Below are 19,514 nucleotides of genomic sequence, written 5' to 3' on the forward strand. Positions count from 1 at the left end.
ATGTAGTGCTTTCTTTTTGTCTTTTAATTTGGAGTTAGATTGGCTGTATTACTCTGGGTTTTGCCAAAAAAGAAAGAAAAGGTCGGAACTGGTAGGCAGTTGTGAAATCTATGGCCATCTGCAAGGCAGAGGAGGCTGCCGCAGGAGAGTGGCCATTGTACTTTTGGGTGCAAATTTCAGTGATCTTCATCACCGGGCCTGCAAATTCTTGAGAAGCTCACGGGCGCTTCTGTCGGAACCGCATGCCTTTTGAATTCTTTTAAGGAAGCAGTCTTTCCGAGAAGACACAGATCACTGGCATCGAATGGGAAGAATGCCAGCAATGTCTACCTTGACCCTCATGAGTCAAAAAGCACAGGATTCACTCATTCTGCCAAAAGGACACAGACTGCGGCCACATCTCCCGCAAGCCTGCATTTCCAGCGGGTATGCTCGCTTAGTCATGGTACTCACAAGGTGCTTACTGCATGTGGGGCGCGCTCATGCTGGCCTGTGCTAGTGCACCAGGCAGGCGAGGGTGCTGGCTTTCTTGGAGCCTCATACTCATGGAAGGAGACAAGGAGCTCGCCTTCGCACAATGGCAGGGCCATGCAGAAAACTGGCTTAAGTCACGTGACAGACCCTGGCCGGGCCTGGCGATTTCAGCTGGTATGGTCAGGAGGGATCTCTCTGGAAAGAGACCACTAGGACAAGGAGACAGCCATGTGTGATGGCCTGGGAAGGAGGCTTCCTGGAAGTGCAGAGGACCTGAAAGACAGCCCAGGGTGACAGCCCCCCCGAGAGCAAGGGGAGAAGTTGAGGCCAGAAAGCCCCGGGTCACAGACCACGCTGAAGTGTTTGGGTTTTGTTTTGTTTGTTTTTTAATTGTATTTATTTATCTGAGAGAGTGAGCGAGAGAGAACACGAGTTGGCGGGGGGGGGGGGGGAGCAAAGGGAGAGGGAGAAGCAGGCTCCCTGCTGAGCTGGGAGCCTGATGTGGGGCTTGATCTCAAGACCCCGGGATCATGACCTGCGCTAAAGGCAGATGCTTAACCGACTGAGCCCCCTGGGCGCCCTAAAGTGTTTGGGCTTAACTGCACTTGCAATAGGAGGCTGTGACGGGGTTGGGAATGGGGTGGGGGTGGGGATATGGAGGGGTAGGGGGAGTGGGTGGGGGCATGGTGGGGAGGAGGAGGGGGAGTAGTGGGTAGGGCGTGACAGGGAGCTGGTGTCTGCTTTGGCAGGTAGACCCTCTGACCTCTCAGGGTAGCCACAGAATGGCTGTGAACTAAGAGGAAAAGCCGTCCCACAAAGCCAGGAATTAACACATTCCGCAGGCCTCAGCACCTAACGACCTGCATCGCCTTTTCTTTACTCAAAGGTACGGGACGTGCTGTAGTTCTCCTCCAGTGGGGGCCAGGGGCACAGGGGCGGCCATCAGAGGCTTGGATCTCCCAAGCAGGCGAACTCGCCTTCCCCTTCTGGAGGGCATGGAGGGGAGCTGCCCTTCCCTCCTGTGGGGGAAGGAAAATCCTAAGCGGGGGTCCCCAGAAGCAGGACACTAACCCTAACAAAGTAGGATCTACATCGCTTAAACTCTGCTCATGTCTTGAGCGTCTCACAATCTATTTTAATCTCTATTAATTCCCATCTGTGTACACTTGGAGACCGGCTCTCGACAAGCTCTTAAAGGTGGCTAAGTGTGCACTATTATCTCTAATAGCATCTCTCAAATCTGGCTCTTAATTGCACTAATAAGGCGGGCACCGCTTTGCCAGTAAGGAATGGAAACTTGACAATTAACACCTTGTTTCCTGGTCCAGGCACAGAGCGGCTCAGCCTCCTCCATGTTGGAGAAATGGGTGTCACGTTGAATTTGCTTTTAAGCAGCCTCTGTGCATGGCCCTGCTAGTAGGAAAGCAGAGGGGGATCATTCTTTTTTTTTTTTTTTAATTATTTTTATTAACATATATATTATTTGCCCCAGGGGTACAGGTCTGTGGATCATAAGGCTTACACACTTCACAGCACATACCCTCCCCAGTGTCCATCACCCAACCAGAGGGGGGGTCATTCTTAAAACCAGAGCACAAAGTAAAAGTCAAAGCAGCTTCACGTGGTTTTAGAGGTTGTGGAAGGGACCCTGCGAGTCCAAGGTAATACGGCTCACTCAACTCAGGAGGCCCAGGGTCCCATCCTCAGCAGGTGGCAGGGCCGGGACCCATGGGCCCCGTTCCCAACAGATGGCCCCCGTGCTCTTCTGTAGACATGGAGGATTAAGTAGAAAACCCCACAGGACAGAGAGCTCACAGCTGAGTGTGTAGAGCTTGCGGGGGCTTGAGGAGAAGAGGCCCATCCCACCACCTACTCAGGAAGCCCCCATCTCCTCCTCTTTAAGTCCATTAATGAGCGGGGATGGGAGCCTCTTTCATTTCCCCTTTCCCTTTCCCCGGTCGCCCCAAACCCTATACTCAAGACATACAGTGGAAATGGTTTGCGGTTTTTTTTTTCCTCTTTTACTATTACTTATCAGGTTTATTCTGACATAATTTAATTCCTTTTTTGTGATAGGCAATTTGTCTTCGGAACCCTTCTTTTATGAGCCAGGTTAAGCGTTAAGACAGTTAAACCTCAGAAAACTCTACCAAGTACATGCTATTGTCCCCCGCCCCATTTTATGGCAAAAGCTACAAGTTACACTCAGCACGCAGACTTGCAGGCTAATTATAATTAGACAGAGCTGGGATTTGAACTCTGGGTCATCAGATTCCAAGGCTTCCGTTTTGGACCATGATCCTAAGCTATCCAGGTACACGATCACCGAAGTCCCAGTTGTGACACCCACCCAGATGTGGACACAGGGGTGGTGAAATCATCCCACCTTGCCTCTATCTTCCCGACCAACACCTTCCCTCACCTCCACCATGGATGACATCATTGCAGAATGTGTACCTGGATCACGACGTCACATCATATGCCTTAAGTATAAATACTTTTTTACCTGTTAAGGATAAACAAAGAAGATTTTCTTCCTGCAGCCTTACTGATTAAAGAAAACAAAAGTTAAAAAAAAAAAAAAAAAGTATGGGACAGGAACCAAATCTTGATTTCAAAAAAGCAGACATATTTCTGAAACTATCAATTTCTCTGCAGGAGTTGGCTCCACATAAAGATAAGGCGAACTTACTCGGGCTTGTACATATCTGGAAGCCCGATCCAATTTCCCATGGTTACTTTCCATGCCTGAGTTACGTTTCTGAGCTGAATCCCTATTTCAAAGGGTAGCACTTGAAACCAGAAATTCCACGCATCACAGTTTTAAAAACTGAGCAAAACAAGTCTCTCCTGCTTCTCAACCTTTAGTATTTAGTTTAGTTGGCCCTTGGAGAACTATCTCTTCTACCGAACTTACCCTACTGAATTCTGACAAGAGGGAGCACATTAAGGTCCAAGTGCTGTGAAAATAATCTAGCTGGGATTTGGATTTGAGCATAAAATAAAAACTGTAGAAAAGTTACCAAAATTCGTTTACTACTGTCAAGCATTTCCCCACACAACTCAAACTCTTGCCACTAATCATTTCAGTACTTCCTTCCTAAAGTACAAAGAACAGGAATTTGGCAAAATCCAAATCTATTTTCTAGGTCCTTAGCTCTCCCTTGTGTATAAAAACGGAAATGCAGCTTGCTAGAAATTTTGCCCCAGTATATCAGATGACCCAATTTTAAAAGCTAGAAAATGCCATTTGATTAAAAAAACAAAACGAAAAAATAAATAAAAACAAAAAAACCCCATGCTTATGTCTTACAGCAAAAAGCAAAGAAAGATTATTTAAAGTGACAAAACAAAAGCAACAAAATGTTAAAAGCATTCTGCACATTATACTTTTGATAAAGAATCCCCAAAAACAAAAACAAACCAACATAAAGTCTTGTCAGTGTAAGATATTTTAGGAGAAAAGGGACATTTCACAGAATCACAGGTGCTCTCAGCTGGGATTACAGTGAGGAGTTTCCAGCCCCTGTCTCTGATTTCAGGTTGGATTGTACTGAATCCAGACCAAACACAGGAGACACTATACTGTTTCAGAGATTTCTAGAAATTTCTCTCAAGAGGAAAAATCCTCTTCTTGTGGGTGACAAGACAGTTCACTCTTTCTCCTTGTGTATTTCAACAGAATTTCAAATACTGTGTTTGAAATTCCAACTTCTTTAAACTTTCTTGGTACTTTTTCCAGTTCTTTGATTTCTCTGCCTCTCCCCTGTAGTTTCTGACATGGGCCGCTGGTGATGGAAAGCCAACCAGGGGATCTTATCCTGTTTTCGGCACCCTGGTGTTACGTAGCTTTTTGAGACACCCCCAGGTAAATTCCCTTGAGAAGTGTTGCATTTTACTTACTGATGACCCCCTCTACTGTATGGTTTAAGACTCTCTTACTGTTTCCCCCACTTTAAGCTGCGGGAAGGAGAATCCCCCCAAATCCTCTGAGTGGTCAGAAGACAGGACCAGGCACAGAAATCATGGGGAGCTTGGGCTATGACTTGGCTGGACGAAGAGGGCATTCTCTGGGCTGCCCTTCCTCTCTGGGCTGCCCTTCCTCTCAGGGCTGCCATCTTGAAATCCCAAATCGTCTCAAACCAGCTGCATCTATCCCTAGATTGAAAAATGGGAGGAAGTGAGTCTTATCCCGCTCTTCCTTGTAACTTGGTTTGGGGCCCAACTGCAAAAACAGGGCACTGCAGACACAGAGATAACTTCCTTCATCACTGGGAGCTTCTATAGGATACCTAAAAAAGCATCCTCCTCCTCATGCAGGAGGACCACATAGAGAGACACCAGCGAGTAAGAAGGACCTGCCAAATTACTATTTCGAGACTCTCACATCCATTGCTATACAAAAGAGTACTCTTCAAAGTTTGTTCCTTCTATCTGGCTGGCAATTAAATATTACACAGAGCACATAATTTAGTTTGCATTCCAATTATCTTCCAGTGCTGTAGGGTACAAATCACTCACTCGGCAATTAAAAACATTCTGGGATGTCACTAAATGTTTTAAGGGAGGGAAGGATTCTGAAGTTGGCAGAAGGACCAAAGGAACAGGAAGAAGAGAAAAAGCAAGGACTCCAGGATGCACCCTCGGCTCAGCTTTTAGCTTTGTAGTCCACGTCCCCCAGCCCATTTTATGGAGCCCCTGCCCCCGGTAGTGATGACAATACTAGAGACATCACAGACAGCGTGCATGGCTGGAGCTAAACCGAAAAACCTGTCCCCCTGGGCTCATCAGACGTCTGCCAATTCAGGCTGATGGAACGCCTGCTCTCACACGGAGACACACAGAGATATTTTTCCAAGAAATTATCAAGACGAGCCAACTATTGTGTATGTGCACGCGCGCGCGCGCGCACACACACACACACACGCAGTACGCGGTGCAGCTCAGTAATCGCCTTGGGTCCACCATGGGAAAAGCTCTGAAATGCTGATGGAGACCCTATTTTTAAAACCGCGTTCATATTCTCTTTTACGCTTTCTAAAGGCGCCACCCACTGCCTTTAGAAGGATTAGGATAAAGTTGGTATGCGAGAGGAAAAAAAAAACGAATGATACCAGCGCCTTCCAAAAACGGATTTGTGAGCCCACCATCAGACAGCAGGCTAAATCAGGATTTGTGGAGGGAGAGGTGTCTCCTCAGTTGCAAAGGCTCTTTGGGGTCGACAGCGGTGCCTGGGGGACAGGGATCCTGAGAACCACTAGAAGCCACTGGGTTGGCCCCTCTGGCCGGGCCACGCTGTGTAGGGGAAGCTGCTCAGCATATGTGACAGGAAGGCAGGGCAGGGCGCCTCCTGTGTTGGCGGGAGTGAAGAGGAAGGGAGGTAAGAGGTCAGGCCTGAGGGTATTGCCACCTGTTGTATCATCAAGAATTTGTCTGGTCTTTGTCCTGGCCTGCTGGCAAGGAGTTCTAAAGCCCTTGGAATTTCCGGAGTGGTGGTGGTGTCTTTGTTATGCTAATGAGGTGACCAGAGAGGGCCCCCCAGAGGGCTCCAGGATGGGGGCTGTCACCAGGAGGACCAACCGCTTGATGACATGGTTGGGCTGTGGAGCCAGGCGGACCTGGGATGGGTGGAGGACCGGAGGGGAAGGTCTAATCACCCAGCTGATGATTTTATTTTATTTCATTTTATTTTATTTATTTTTCCCTCAGCAAATGATTTTCATCATTTGTGCCTACATAGTAAGAGCCCTGGGTAAAAACTCTGGCCACTGAAGGTTAGTGGCGCTTCCTGCTCGGTGAGGTGCACTGATGTGCCATGAGGGTGATCTGACGAGGACAGGGCGGGGAGGGGATCTTTGTCTGCTTCTTATACCTCACCCTCCCTATGCCCGTCTTCACTGGCTGGTCCTCACTTGGGTCTTCTGTCAGAAAACTGTGGCCACAAGTAGTGCTTTTCTGAGTTCCATTAATCATCACAGCAAATTACTGAACCTGAAGGGCTCATGAGAACCCCTGCACTTACAGCCAGTCAGGTAGTGGAGGTAGCCTGGGGACCCCCAGAGTGCAGCGGGTGGGGGGAATAAGCACGGCCTTGTTGGGGCCTGAGTCCGTTAACTTGTGGCGTCTGTGCCAACTCTGGGTAGTGAGCCTGGTTGGGTTGAAATGGAATACTTGCCCGTGAGGGTCCAAAAGTGGTGTGTGTGAGGGGCTGGGTGCAAGGAGCAAGAGGAGTGAGACCCTAAAGGTACCCAGAGATAGGTATTCTGTGAAGCTAATAATAACGTGCAAACCTCAGGACTCTTACCTCACATGCTCCTTCTAAGGCTCTGGGAGGTCCCTCACGATATGTTCATATGGGCAAATACAATGTACAAAAGCTAGACATTTTCGTCTTGCTTGTGTTAAAAAGCTCCCTCACTGGGGCACCTGGGTGGCTCAGTTGGTTAAGCCTCTGCTTTCGACTCAGATCATGATCCTGGTGTCCTCGGATCGAGTCCCATGAGGCCCGCATCGGGCTCCCACCTCAATGAGGAGTTTCCCTCTCCCTCTGCCCCACCCCTCCCCATGTTCACTCTCTAATAAATATATAAATAAAATCTTAAAAAAAAAAACCAACCCAAAACAACAGCAACAAACCTTCCTCACCCACCGAGCCATCAGATTCTAGAAACTTCAGTCTTGACAACCCCCTGGTGGTGACTGCCATCGCTGAGAAACAGGGCTAGACTCTCTTGCATGGTCTAGGGTGGTACGAAGAAAGCAGCCAAGACTTTGCAGAGTCTCAAGCAGGGCACAAAAGAGCTGGGAGCACAAGGACAGCACCAAGGGGTTGGGGGTCTTCATGAGACTTCAGACTGCTGGAAAGCTGCCAACCGGAGATGGAGCCAGGACCCCAGACTTGAATAGCTCAAATCATGAAAATCTCCCAGGGAATGAGATGGGACCAGACGCATGTCGAGAACCTCCAGGGACGGGACAGATGGGTAGGCCTGTGCTGAGCCCAGCAGAGACCTACAAGATAGCGGGAGAACCAGGGCACCGGCCCCCAAGGCCACCAGGAAACACCAGCTTCTACCATTATCCAGATGCCACTTGGGAAGGAAGGTGGGACAGGAGCCCCCAGGAGAGGAGAGAAAGAGCCCCTGGGACTCATGAATGTTGACCTGATTACCCCAAAAAGATATGTTAACTTGAAATTGGCTAACACCAAAGAAATCTAAGTTTCCCTCAATGAAAAACAGGGATTTCAGAATAACTTTTAAAAACCTTTTTCTTTTTTTTTTTTAATTGAGCTGTTTGAAATTGTGATCCTTCTCATTTAAAACAACATTACGAATACAGAAACATTTTAAAGTCTTCCAACTAAACAGATTGTCTAAAGGTCACTGTGGGAATTTTTAGCATAATAGGATTATAAAATAAAACCTGTTTGTGATAAAACCATAATACAATGTTCAAAGAAAGTGGCCATATCACTTAAATTTAACCTAAGCGTTCTGAGGCAGAGACGGCTAGCTAGTCACCAGAGTCATCTTCTCCTGGGCTGGTGGCCAGACCCCATTTCCCGGTCTCCCTTATGGCTGGTGTGGCCGCATGGCCGAGCCACAGCCCGCGGAACATGAGCGGAAGGGATACGGAGCCGTGGCAGGCCCGGCCCATCCGAGCCCCACAAGTGCCACTCTGTGCTGTCCTCCCCACTTCCCGCTTGCTGGGGTGCAGACGAAGAAGCTGGAGGAAGCTCCCTCTGCCCGGGCTCTTGAATGGCCACATGGAGAGCAGCGGCCACCACCAACCAGAAACACCCACCTTGGGCTTTGATGTGAGGAAGAAATTTCTACTGTTTTTTTTCTGATAGGCCCACGAGTAGGACATGTGTAGGTCCAGCCGTTGCCACCATGAGCGTTAGCCTAGGCCGCACTCTTCCACCTCAATCTGCTGCTAATTCAATGTGGCAATCAGTGGGCGCATACTTTTTGCACACAGAATTCCTAAGTTCCAACCAGATCCACCTCACCTACTACGAGGAGAGTGGGCGTGTGGGAAACTACCAAGAATGTGAGGAAACTGGGTTGTGAGCTGGGCCCAAAGAACGAGCACAGACACGTGAGGGCTCAGAGAACGTTCCATGATGGTTTGTGAGGGCGCCATGGGTGTGGTGACGGTGGAGCTAGCCCTTGAAGGATGAGAAAGGCTCAAGAGAAGGAAAAGGGTGGGGAAATGCCTCCCACACCGAACGTGGGCAAAAAGGCAGAGCGTTTCCTTGAGGGACGGCCCGCCTCCTGGCACCGGGGCTGCGGAGACCGTGGTGTGAGCCTGGGGTGGGGAGCTGCTCCGTTCGGCTGCCATCCAGCTCTGCGAGTCCCCGCATCTCCGAGGCCTCTGCCAAGCAGGCTTTGTACAATATTGCCAGGAGAAAGAAGAATTATTTTAGCCCTGTCTCAGCATTTCTTCCACAACAGTCTCTGCCATATTCCCTTTCAAGGCTGGGTCGGCCGGGCCCATTCAGCGCACTCAGTCATAAGCCAGGAGAGAACATCTCTTCACGTCTGGGCTTGTGAAAACCCCTCGAATATAATGTTATTATCAAAAAAAGCTTGCTAGGCTGATATCGAACAGGACTGCAGCTGGTGAATGAGAAAACAAATGACAGTAAAGCATCTATTTTGAATGCTCAGGCCACGGGGCAAGCTTCCTGGACTGTGGGTCCCAACTGACAGCGAGTTACCAGCTCCTTCCAAATACTGACCGACAGTTTGCAAAAGAATGGATCACAAAAAAGATGGATTGCAACAGAGCTGTGCTGAGCACACTTCTGTCCTTCCTGGGTGACTTCGTATCTCACAAGACAGCTCAGCATGAATAGGATATAATATAATATAATATAATATAATATAATATAATATAATATAATATATAAAATATACTTATATAAATTATAATGTATATTACATATTATATCATATTATAAACATGAATTTCACGGTGTCATTTTGAAAAACAAACCAGTTTTCTGTTTTTAGATGTATATGTTAGAAGTCAAAGAAGGTCTACTGGACCACCAGAAAAGGGAAATGCTATCCTAACATTATGGTAAACGAGTCAATGGCCATTTTCCTCTTAAAAGTTACAATTTCATTTCACCAACATTCCTTGGGTCCCTACTATGTGCCGGGCACTGTGCTGTTCACTAGTAATAGGCACTGAAGGAAAAAGAGAGCAAATGAGGCATTCTACACCTGAAAACTCTCTAAGATCCACGTTATTTTTCTTTTTTCTTTTTCTTTTTTTTTTTTTCTTAGAGTTTATTTATTTATTTGACAGACAGAGACATAGTAAGAGAGGGGAACACAAGCAGGGGGCATGAAGGAGGGAGAAGCAGGAGTCCTGCTAAGCAGGGAGCCTGATGCGGGGCTTGATCCCAGGACCCTGGGATCATGACCTGAGCCGAAGGCAGACGCTTCAATGACTGAGCCACCCAGGCAACCCTAAGATCCATATTATTTTCCTTAAGAGTGTTTCCCAAAGATTATTTTAAAATGGGTGAGTTCAGCCACATTCTTGCCTAAAAGATAAGGTAATGTTTGTTAACATCTGTAGATTCTGTGTGTAAAGACCGACTTTGCGTGTTGGCCTGGAAGGCCGTGTTGTCTGCTGGAATGGGACTCTGGGTACTCAGTTTATCACTTGAATAAAAGAGAAAGGGAGGAGAATTTTCCTGAGCTCGGAAATGATTATTAAACAAACACCAAACTCTTCCCATTACAGAACAAATCTTAACGATACCACTACAACCTCACAATCGGGAAACAAAAGGAACCCACAAAACACATTCTGGGGCCACGGGGATATGTGGATAGGACAGTCAGACAGTCACGCGTAGGAAGCCGGATTTCACATGCCATTGTTCAGCCATAAATATGAGCGACGCTTTCTTCGTCTCTTTCCTTTTTTCAGGCTTTTCAAAATTCAGGTCACGTCTCTCTCATCATACAGCAACCGCAGTACATCCTATCTCAAATGGTACCCAGGCCCGTCGGCCTTGGATAACCAATCTCGAAACACGTCCCCTGCCTTTCCACCCGCCTACCTACCTGTGTCCTGGGTCCTAAAGCCACGTGTCGCAAAGCTCAGAACGGCTTTCCCCTTCCATAAAAGGAACCCCTGACAACAGCTTCTGTTTTGTTTAGTTTTCAACCCGATGGAGCTATCTCCAGAGCTCCTTTACCGGTCCTGCCTGGGACGAGGGTTGCAGACTGCTGTCAACACAGGTCCTAAGTCTGCTCCCAGCGAGGAAAAGTGGGGCAAAACCTTCAAATGCAAGAATCCCACTGGCCACGGCATGCACACACGTCACTCCTAGGGCCACTGAGATATGTCTGCGCTCCCCAGGCAACACTCTGAGATTTCATTCCCCAGTCAAAATGAGAACTCAACATTTTCCAAAGGCGGGCTGTACCCCCAAACTGCAGAATAACATTGCCAAACTTCAGTGACTCCCATCTGCTCTTGCCATGGACAGACCAGATGAGCCAAAACTGAGCACGCGAATGCTTCAGCACTCACAAATTCTTGTTTCTAGCCAGCTGTGCATCCCTGCGTCGTCACTGAACCTCTCTGGGCCACAACTGCTTTGTCCCTAAAACCAAGAATGTACAAAGACACCTTCCAGCTCTAATTTCTTTGGGTCGAGGAAGGAACCACGCAGCTAGAAACCACACTGTCTCCAAACTCTCTCCGCAGGCCTTGGAAAAGTAAAACTCCGAGTCAAGACCAGGAAATTGAGGGGGGACAATTAAAACGATCTCTCGGAACCCCTTCCGCGTTCGGATCCTAAATCCGACAGAGAGGCCTGACCAGGCGAGTGGCCACGAAGCGTGAGCGGGCCTCACGCCTCACTGTTGCCAGTGGCCAGTTCTGCTCTCGCGCAACATTCTTCATTATACTCCAAGGCCCTGCCTTGAAACGCAAAGAGGCCACTGCCACCGTCAAACGACCTTCCCCGTGTTCAAGAGCCGCTTCTGCTTTCCCTGGACACTTGTCCCCGGGCTCCCGATCGCTGGAGCCCACAGGGGCGTCCGCCAGGCAAGGACAGGTAAGAAAGCAGCCACACCTACCCTCAGCCACTGCTTCTCGGTGAGGGCGTCGCTGTAGTCCACGTCCCGGCGCTGGCGAGACCCCCTCCCGAATATCTTCTCCTCCTCTTCCTCACACGTGAGCCGCTCTACTTCGGCGTCGTCCTTAATAATCCAGGAGGGCAGCTCGTCCTCCTCCATGAGGCGGGGCTTCCGCTTCGGGTTCCGGGCGTCCTCCCTCCGCCGGTCCATGTCCATACGCTGGAGGCAGGAACGACAGTGTCACCAGTGGGGACCGGGACTCGGCACAGGGTCGCCCTCACGGCACACAAAACGTCCCCGGGTCACCTCCTGTGGTTTCAGGGTTCCTCTCTGCTTTTCCCATAAAGTCTCTAGATCCTGACCGACATGTTCTAGCTCATTCCTTGAGCACTCGGTCCCCACGGGGATTCTGCAAGGTAAAAATCTCCTCCCTCCCTCTGGACCCCATCTTCGAAATTCGTGCCTCTAGAAGACACTCTTTAAAAAATTTCTATACTACGTCTGCGTGTGCACAAAGCTCCCGCTTTAAGGCGTAGGGAGGAAAGTCCAGTTGGGGATGTATTTAAAATAACTCACTGCTTCCCCGGCATCCAAGCGCTCTGAAAGCCCAGGAAAGAAAAACTCCATGAAGAAAACTTCCCTCTCCTCAATAGGGCTCATGCTTTTAATTAAACAACTAAGGGGCGACCCTTGGACTGGGACATGTGGGCATGTTAAAGGCTTGATTAGTCATTCAGCCACAAAGGTATTGAATTTTTGGTGCACTGTGGGCCCCGCGAGAGAGATGTCCTTCAGCTCTAGCTTTTAAAAAGTTGAGCTCTTACGAAAATACCATAGCACCAGAGCAGAAGGTCGAGCCCATCTCAGCTGCTCAGGTCATCAGTGAAGTGTCTCTCTTTCATATATTTTCCTAGACTCCCAAGTGCCTGTGTCTCCACCTCTTGCTTGCTTTGAAAAAATCCAGTGCACTTGTAAGAAAGTTAAATGCCACATACTTGGCTTTAACCTGTAATTAAACAATCTGCTAGCTTCAAAAAGCAAATAAAACCTCCAATGGACGGCTGCATACATTAGTTATATAAGTAGATAGATAGATAGATAGAGAGGTTGCTAGCTAGATGTACTATTGCTACAATCGAATAGACCATTAACCGTTAAATGATTTACCTTTCCCCTTTCCTCCTTCGGTTCTACCGTATTGAAACAGGGATTCAACATAACTTTTTCGTAAGAGTTAAAACCGGCAACCGAAGGTCAATGACATTTCTATTCAAATCCAAACTTGACCTCTAGGATCCACATAAAAAAATGCAAGTTCAAAGTCCCTTAAACGGCGCTTCAACTTTTTTTGGAAATCATTATATTCCCAAGATGGGGCAGGCTTGCAGCATGGGGGAGCCCCATTGGTTGATAAATGTGGCCGTCCTGTTCTGTCATGTGCTATAGTTAGCTGGACAGGCTGTTCTTAATCCTGACTCCTAATGCTCTGGTATTAGATATGGGATCCACCAAACTTGCACTGGTAGCACAGTGCATGCCTTGCTGGCGATGCAGCCTGGAGAGGGGCCTCTCCAAGTGCCCTCCTGACACTACTTTAGACAGCTAATAAGAAAAAACCCAAAACACACATTTTTTGGTTAATGCATTCTACTGAGATGACACTTTGGTTTTTGGTTTGACCACCACCATTACCTAAACCAAGAACTGTTAAAAATGACTTACACCATGCATTTGTCCACAATTGGGAACATAATCTTCTCTGACATAGAAATAAAAACAAATTGGTATAAAAAATAAAAAGTGAATTGATATATAAAATTGGATATAAAAAGTAAATTGCACTTTTTTTTTTTCTTTTAGAAAGGGCTGATGCACTATTTTTCAATAAGCTTCAAGTTCTGATGGCTGCATCTCTCCCCAGGGATTTCTACTTGCCGAAGACCAGAACGAAATCTGAAGGTGATATGCAAGGATGTCTAATTTACTACTCAGGTACGACATGAATATATTTGTCTTAAGACCTGATTAAATAAATGTTGTGTTAACAAGTACAGTTATTTTTAAAAAGTACTTCTTGCCTTTGTAGGGAACATAGCAGTTTATAAAGTTTCATGCTTGTATGTTACCAAAATGTTTCATATTTGTACCTTGGTCTGTCAAAGATCTTTTTAGGTAAAATTCATATGGAACCAGCATGAAAGATCACTGTTTCTGAAGTCCCATTTTTAGAAGGAAATGAGAAAAATATTCAAAAGAAAGATTTTATTTTAAAGAGACTGTCTGCTTGATGAGTGTTATTTAACTACCATGTCTATGATAAACCAAATCATAAGCTTATATTAAATTTTACAGAGAACTTTTTTTTTTAATAATAAGGGATAAAAAGGTTAAATATATGAAATCCGAATCTAGCTCACATTCCATTCTTGTCTCACTGAACTTCATCAGAGCAGCTGGCAAGGATTCAAATTTGATTTCCTGCCCCCTGGTGGAGGTGTTAATGCACAGTAAACCGGTCAAAGGCGGCCACTGCTTAGACTAAAAGAAAACACACCACCAAACCCAACCCCAAGTTTGTAAAATCCAAAAATGAAAAGTCAACCATTGAGAAAAAGCGGAACATGCCCCCAAATTGAGATGCCTACCAAAAAGTGCTCCCTCGCCAGCTTCATTGTTCTAAGCCTGTTCTTTGCATGATAAAATACTCCCAAATTAAAAGAAGGCTGGGCCTTGGCCAGACATTCAATTTCTTTTTTTTCCCCCCATGAGGCTTTCGATTTCTGCAAACATCCAGCCCAAAAGTCAGAGAAGAGAAGTCCTCTTTTCCCCTCACTCTGGGGCTACCGATGGAAATCTCCATCTCTGGGCCTGCTCTGATTTGTGTAATGACACACAATGAGGCCCGTATCCGAGGCTGTGGGCTGTGCTGAATTATTGCCAGTCGGTGACCAGCCAGGGAAGCTATGGGCCTCTTGCCCCCATGTTCCCCAGGAATTCATGTTTTAATAAGTTCCTCCAGGATAGAAAAAAATATCTGCTTCCTCTGTGTATCTCTAACGTCCCTCAGTAGAGAACAGGCTATAAAGGGAGGGACCAACAGTTTAAGTTAAGAAATTTTGGTTTTATGGGTGCCTGCATGGTTCAGTGGGTTAAGCCTGTGCCTTCAGCTCAGGACATGATCTCAGGGTCCTGGGATCGAGCCCCGCATCGGGCTCTCTGCTCAGCTGGGAGCCTGCTTCCTCCTCTCTCTCTGCCTGCCTCTCTGCCTACTTGTGATCTCTGTCTCTGTCAAATAAATAAATAAAATCTCAAAAAAAAAAAAAAAAAAGAAATTTTGGTTTTAGGAACACCCTACATGGACCCTGCTGTTATATGATCCTGTTGCATCATTTTGATCTAAAATGGCCCAACCCGGGGAGGATGGTACATGGGGGGAGGAGAGGAAAGTACACATTCCAGGTTGGGAATCATTCCCATGGCTACCTAAAACTTCCCTCAGAGAGAATTAAGTGTCTTTTTATCTTGAATCATTATGTGTGGACACAATGACTGTTCCCTAGACAAAAATTAAAAAATCCACCCCCAAAAAGAAAAAAAAAGTAAGCCTCCACACAGCTAGAACTCCCTTCTCGGACTGTCTGCACGAAGAAGACAGAGAACGCAAATCCTGTGGGTCATATCTGGCCCAGGGTCCCGTTTTGTTTGGCATGCAGTATTAGATCATAATAAAAAATTGAATTTAGCCGCAAACATTTTGAAATCCAGCGATCACACACGAAAAACCTAGATTTCCAGCTTCTCTTGGCAATGTGGAATTCCTGGCTCTGTGGGGCTTGGGGCCCTGTCCCCCTCAGACAATGCAGCTCCAGGTTACCACCGCCACCCCCTCTCCTACCCCTCCACTCTCCTCACTCCTGCAAACTGCGTGTCTGACACCTGAGGGCACTAAGACTGGGGAGGGGGCTCCACATTACAGCTCACATTTATCCTCTCATTCCACCATCAAACTAAATGTCAGGAAGATCGGCATGATTGATGGTAGTGGAGGGGGCCTGGCAACTTTTCTATGTCCTGATCCACGCTGACATTGTCTCAAGGCCTAACATTTTGCAAAGGCCGCCATTCATTCAATCGGTATTTGTTAAGCAAGCACTACGTGCCGCGAGCTGTTCTGAGCGTCGGGGAAGCAGAGATAGTTACCCACATGCCCTGAGAATGTAGTAAAACATCCCTCCTCAGGGCCTCCTTCGCTTGCCAAGGGGACTTGCTTCCGCACGTCCTTACCTTGTGGCAGGCCATGCACACAAACCGAATGCAGATTTCCGCCAATTACCCGTGACTACCTACGTAGGGTGGATCATCGAGGTTGAAACTGTGGATATTAAACCCTCAAACGTCAAGGTTCTATTCTACCTGTCCAGACCAGTGAAATCCAACTGACTCTTTCACTGAAAGGTGACACATCAAAGCTGCACCTTGAGATGCTTCTGGAAGGTTCCCTTCAGCAGGCTCCCATCACCGTTAAGAAGAGGCGTGACCCTGTTGTTGGGTCGCCGTGGGGCATGTTTGTTGTGACCCAGTGGGGAGACAGCAAGGGAATGGCTACAGACCACCTACGGAAGCCGGGCAGGTTTCCCGGAAGACGCTGGCTTGGAATTAGAAATGAGCCAGGAAGCGGGCAGCAGGTGAGGGGGGCGGGTAGGAATCTGTGGCAAAGCTGTGGACCACGTGGCCTGTCCAGAGGGCACAGCTGCTACTAAGCCCTGGCCAAGTGCTTCCACACAGAGACGTGGGCCTGGTATTGCCTATTCTCCTTTTTCAAGAGAAGCCAGAAATCAGGATTCTTTTTATGTTGGCAACAAATTGGAAATTTAAAAAAAACCCTGCGTGGGCCAAACAAAATATGTCTGCAGGCTAAACCCAGCCAGTTTGCAGCCTCTGAACTGAAGGGAAGTCACAGCCTTCACAAACGAAATACCGCGGGGGCACGCAGGCCCCGGACACCCTGGGTCAACAGAGAAAGGGGCGTGAGTTCCTATGACATTACCATAAAGAGATCAAATTCTTCTTCTCGTCGAGCAATCATTTGGTTCAGGGTCTCATCGTCGGGCACTTCATCTTCTTCCTGGGGTCAAGAACACAAGGACTTAGCAGGCTTTAAGGAAGAGCTTGGACAAGTGGGGCAAGGTACCAAGGAGTCACGTGGGTCTGTCCTGCAGACCACAGCCAGAAAGCAAAGACAAGGGTCACTGGGTGTGTTCTTTGCCATCCTTATTTCGCAAGCCATTCAAACCATCTTCCCTGAGAAAAATCTGTTTGTAAAGAAAACATGGTACACGACGAAAAACCCGGGGTTTTGGGGGCATGCATCTTGATTCCGTTACTTTTAAAACAAAGATACTTAACGTCTCCCCACCTCAATGACCTCATCTGTAAAATGGGTATGACGTTTACTCTGAAGATAACTTGCAACATTTAAGTACGGAAATGCACAGGGGAAAGTGCCTAACATAAATTCTTTTACTTCTATTAATCTCAATCTACATGTAAGTGCTTATTTTCGAAGCCTTACAAAAACCACAAATAGCTGATAGTTTGTGACTAGGCACAGAGCAAGACCTTAAAATTATACAGACAGGTCAAATGCAGAGCCTTTAAGATATGTATCATCAGTGTCTTTCAGTGGGAATTCTTATGCTAATGGTTAAAGCTGTGGATGGGACAATTCAGAAAGTAGCTATCACAACCCCCCCACACAAACTATCTTTAATTTAAAAAAATTAAATTAAGCAGAGAAAGCAGGTACACAAGGGCTAACATTTCCTTTTTATATTGTGTTAGACCAAGGCACATGCTCTCTCTGCAAATTCCTCAGAAACCAAGTTCTCCAGCTTCCTAGAAATGTGATGACTTCCATACTTGAAGAAAAACATGATTTTAAAAGTTGGGCAGAAGCTGCAGAACTTACCTTCCAAAATTATTTTTATCATATGCTGGCTAAGCATGTTAAAAATTGAGCGGAGAATTTCAGTGTATTAGCAGGAGGAGGAAGGAGGAAAACCCAGAACTTCAAACATCCCATTTCCCAAATTATACATTCACAACGAGGCACCTTGTTCTAGAAACAGTGTGAGTGTACGAGTGGCTTAAATGAGATAACTCGGGCGCTTCCCAAGATAATGTCTGACGTGCTGTGTTAGAAATGAATGCATTTCCATAACACAAAACTCTAATGATTCAAGCTAATAATTACTTCTAAAAAGCTTTCTATGCTAGTTCATCTCTAGACTGATTAAAGTCAATTTGTCTCAATATTCTATTTCATCTGACAAAGACTAGCTGGCAGGGGGCTGATACTTTACCATACAAAGAATCTGGTTAACGGATCCTTTGGTGAAAATGTGCTCTGCTTTGCCCACTCTATACCCAGAACCCCATACTGTCCACTCATTGTCTATACAATAGAGGACTCTGACATCCCCATGATTAAGATGAAAAGATTCTCTTATGGGGTGCCTGCCTTCAGTTCAGGTCATGGTCTCGGGGTCCTGGGATCGAGCCCCGCATCAGGCTCTCTGCTCAGTGGGGAGCCTGCTTCCCTTCCTCTCTCTCTGCTGCCTCTCTGCCTACTTATGATCTCTGTCTGTCAAATAAATATAATCTTAAAAAAAGGAAAAAAGATTCTCTTGTAAACTGGCAAGAAGACTGCTTAAAGTGGCCTGATCTTCCCAGAGACTGGAATGCCTGGGAAGCAGGTGAAATTTTTTCCTGGACTCTTTGTGCCTTAGTCCTTCCTGGCCTGTCAACCGGGCAGATAGTGGCCTTAATATCTGGTACCAGAGGCCTTGACTGCGGTCTGTCAGTGTCCCCAAACATCTTCACATCCCGAAGGCCACCCAGAAAATGGTACCGTGTCTGACACACTCACAGCCTGGAAGGAGCCTGGAGCCCCAGCAAGACTGCTCGTAATGATCCCACTCCAGGCTCCCACCCCAGCGGCCCCCAGGGCTGGGAGATACTGACATGTCCCCGCAGCCTAGGAGGGAGAGAAAGTTCCAGGCTACCTTGCGCCCCATCTAACCCAGGCCAGCTTCTGTTTTCCCAAGGCTTTCACAAAACAAATGAAGCAAAAACACAGTGGAGGCCTTGGGCTGAGTGTCAGCTCTGCCCACACCTGCTGTGGGACTGCATGTATCGCATGTCCCCCTTTCTTTTACATTCCCAGGTGTGTCAACCATAACAACAACAACAACAACAACAACAAAATCACCCGAAAACCTGATTCTAAATTAGTACCAAATACTTAATTTCAAGAAATCGAACCTGTATCACATATTCAGTTTCAAGAGTCAGAGTGCTGAACTATTCGAGATCAAAATTTTAAAACTGTGTGTCAAGGCAGGAATGCATGTGCACACCTACTTTTCATTATTTTAATGAAATCGCATACATAACTCTTCAGTGTGTGGAAAACTTTATTTCAGGATTCATTTAAATATCAAAGTCTACTTCATATTTAAGACTCTGTTTCAGGGGAAAAAAAAAGTACAGGAGGCTTTTAAAAGAATTTGCCTTATAATTTATAGGAGATTTCAAAAACCTACATCCTACAGAAGGCAAAGTCAAGCTGCATATAATATATGCAATGAGAAGAGTGCTTCGCTGGTCGCTGTAAGGTCAACCCGCTCTTCAGTTTACAAATATGGGGACATCAAACCAAACGTGTCCTTCCCAAGACAACCCTGTGATAAGGATGGGTGCTGGAATTTTTGTGCAGTTTTCTAGACTACATTGGAACTATGTCCTTCAATCTCTTTCAAATCCATTTGGGTTGAAAATTTAGTATGGAATTAATAAAACTGGCAGGACGCCTGGGAGGCTCAGTCGGTTAAGCGTCTGCCTTCAGCTCAGGTCATGATCCCGGGG

General features: G+C 46.8%; 1 protein-coding gene across 8 annotated transcripts in view; it reads right to left on the reverse strand.

The window, feature by feature from the left end:
• SMARCA2 (SWI/SNF related, matrix associated, actin dependent regulator of chromatin, subfamily a, member 2) overlaps positions 1 to 19,514 on the reverse strand; it is a 181,196-nt gene that overhangs the window by 63,982 nt on the left and 97,700 nt on the right. For all 8 annotated transcript variants that reach the window (XM_047701031.1, XM_047701024.1, XM_047701029.1 and 5 more), the window contains exons 26-27: positions 16,636 to 16,713; positions 11,589 to 11,807 (exon numbers count right to left, since the gene is read on the reverse strand). In XM_047701031.1, coding sequence (XP_047556987.1) covers positions 11,589 to 11,807; positions 16,636 to 16,713 — 297 coding nt within the window. The remainder of the gene's footprint in view (positions 1 to 11,588; positions 11,808 to 16,635; positions 16,714 to 19,514) is intronic.

The sequence above is a fragment of the Lutra lutra genome, chromosome 13, assembly GCF_902655055.1.
Source record: "Lutra lutra chromosome 13, mLutLut1.2, whole genome shotgun sequence".
Taxonomy (NCBI): domain Eukaryota; kingdom Metazoa; phylum Chordata; class Mammalia; order Carnivora; family Mustelidae; genus Lutra; species Lutra lutra.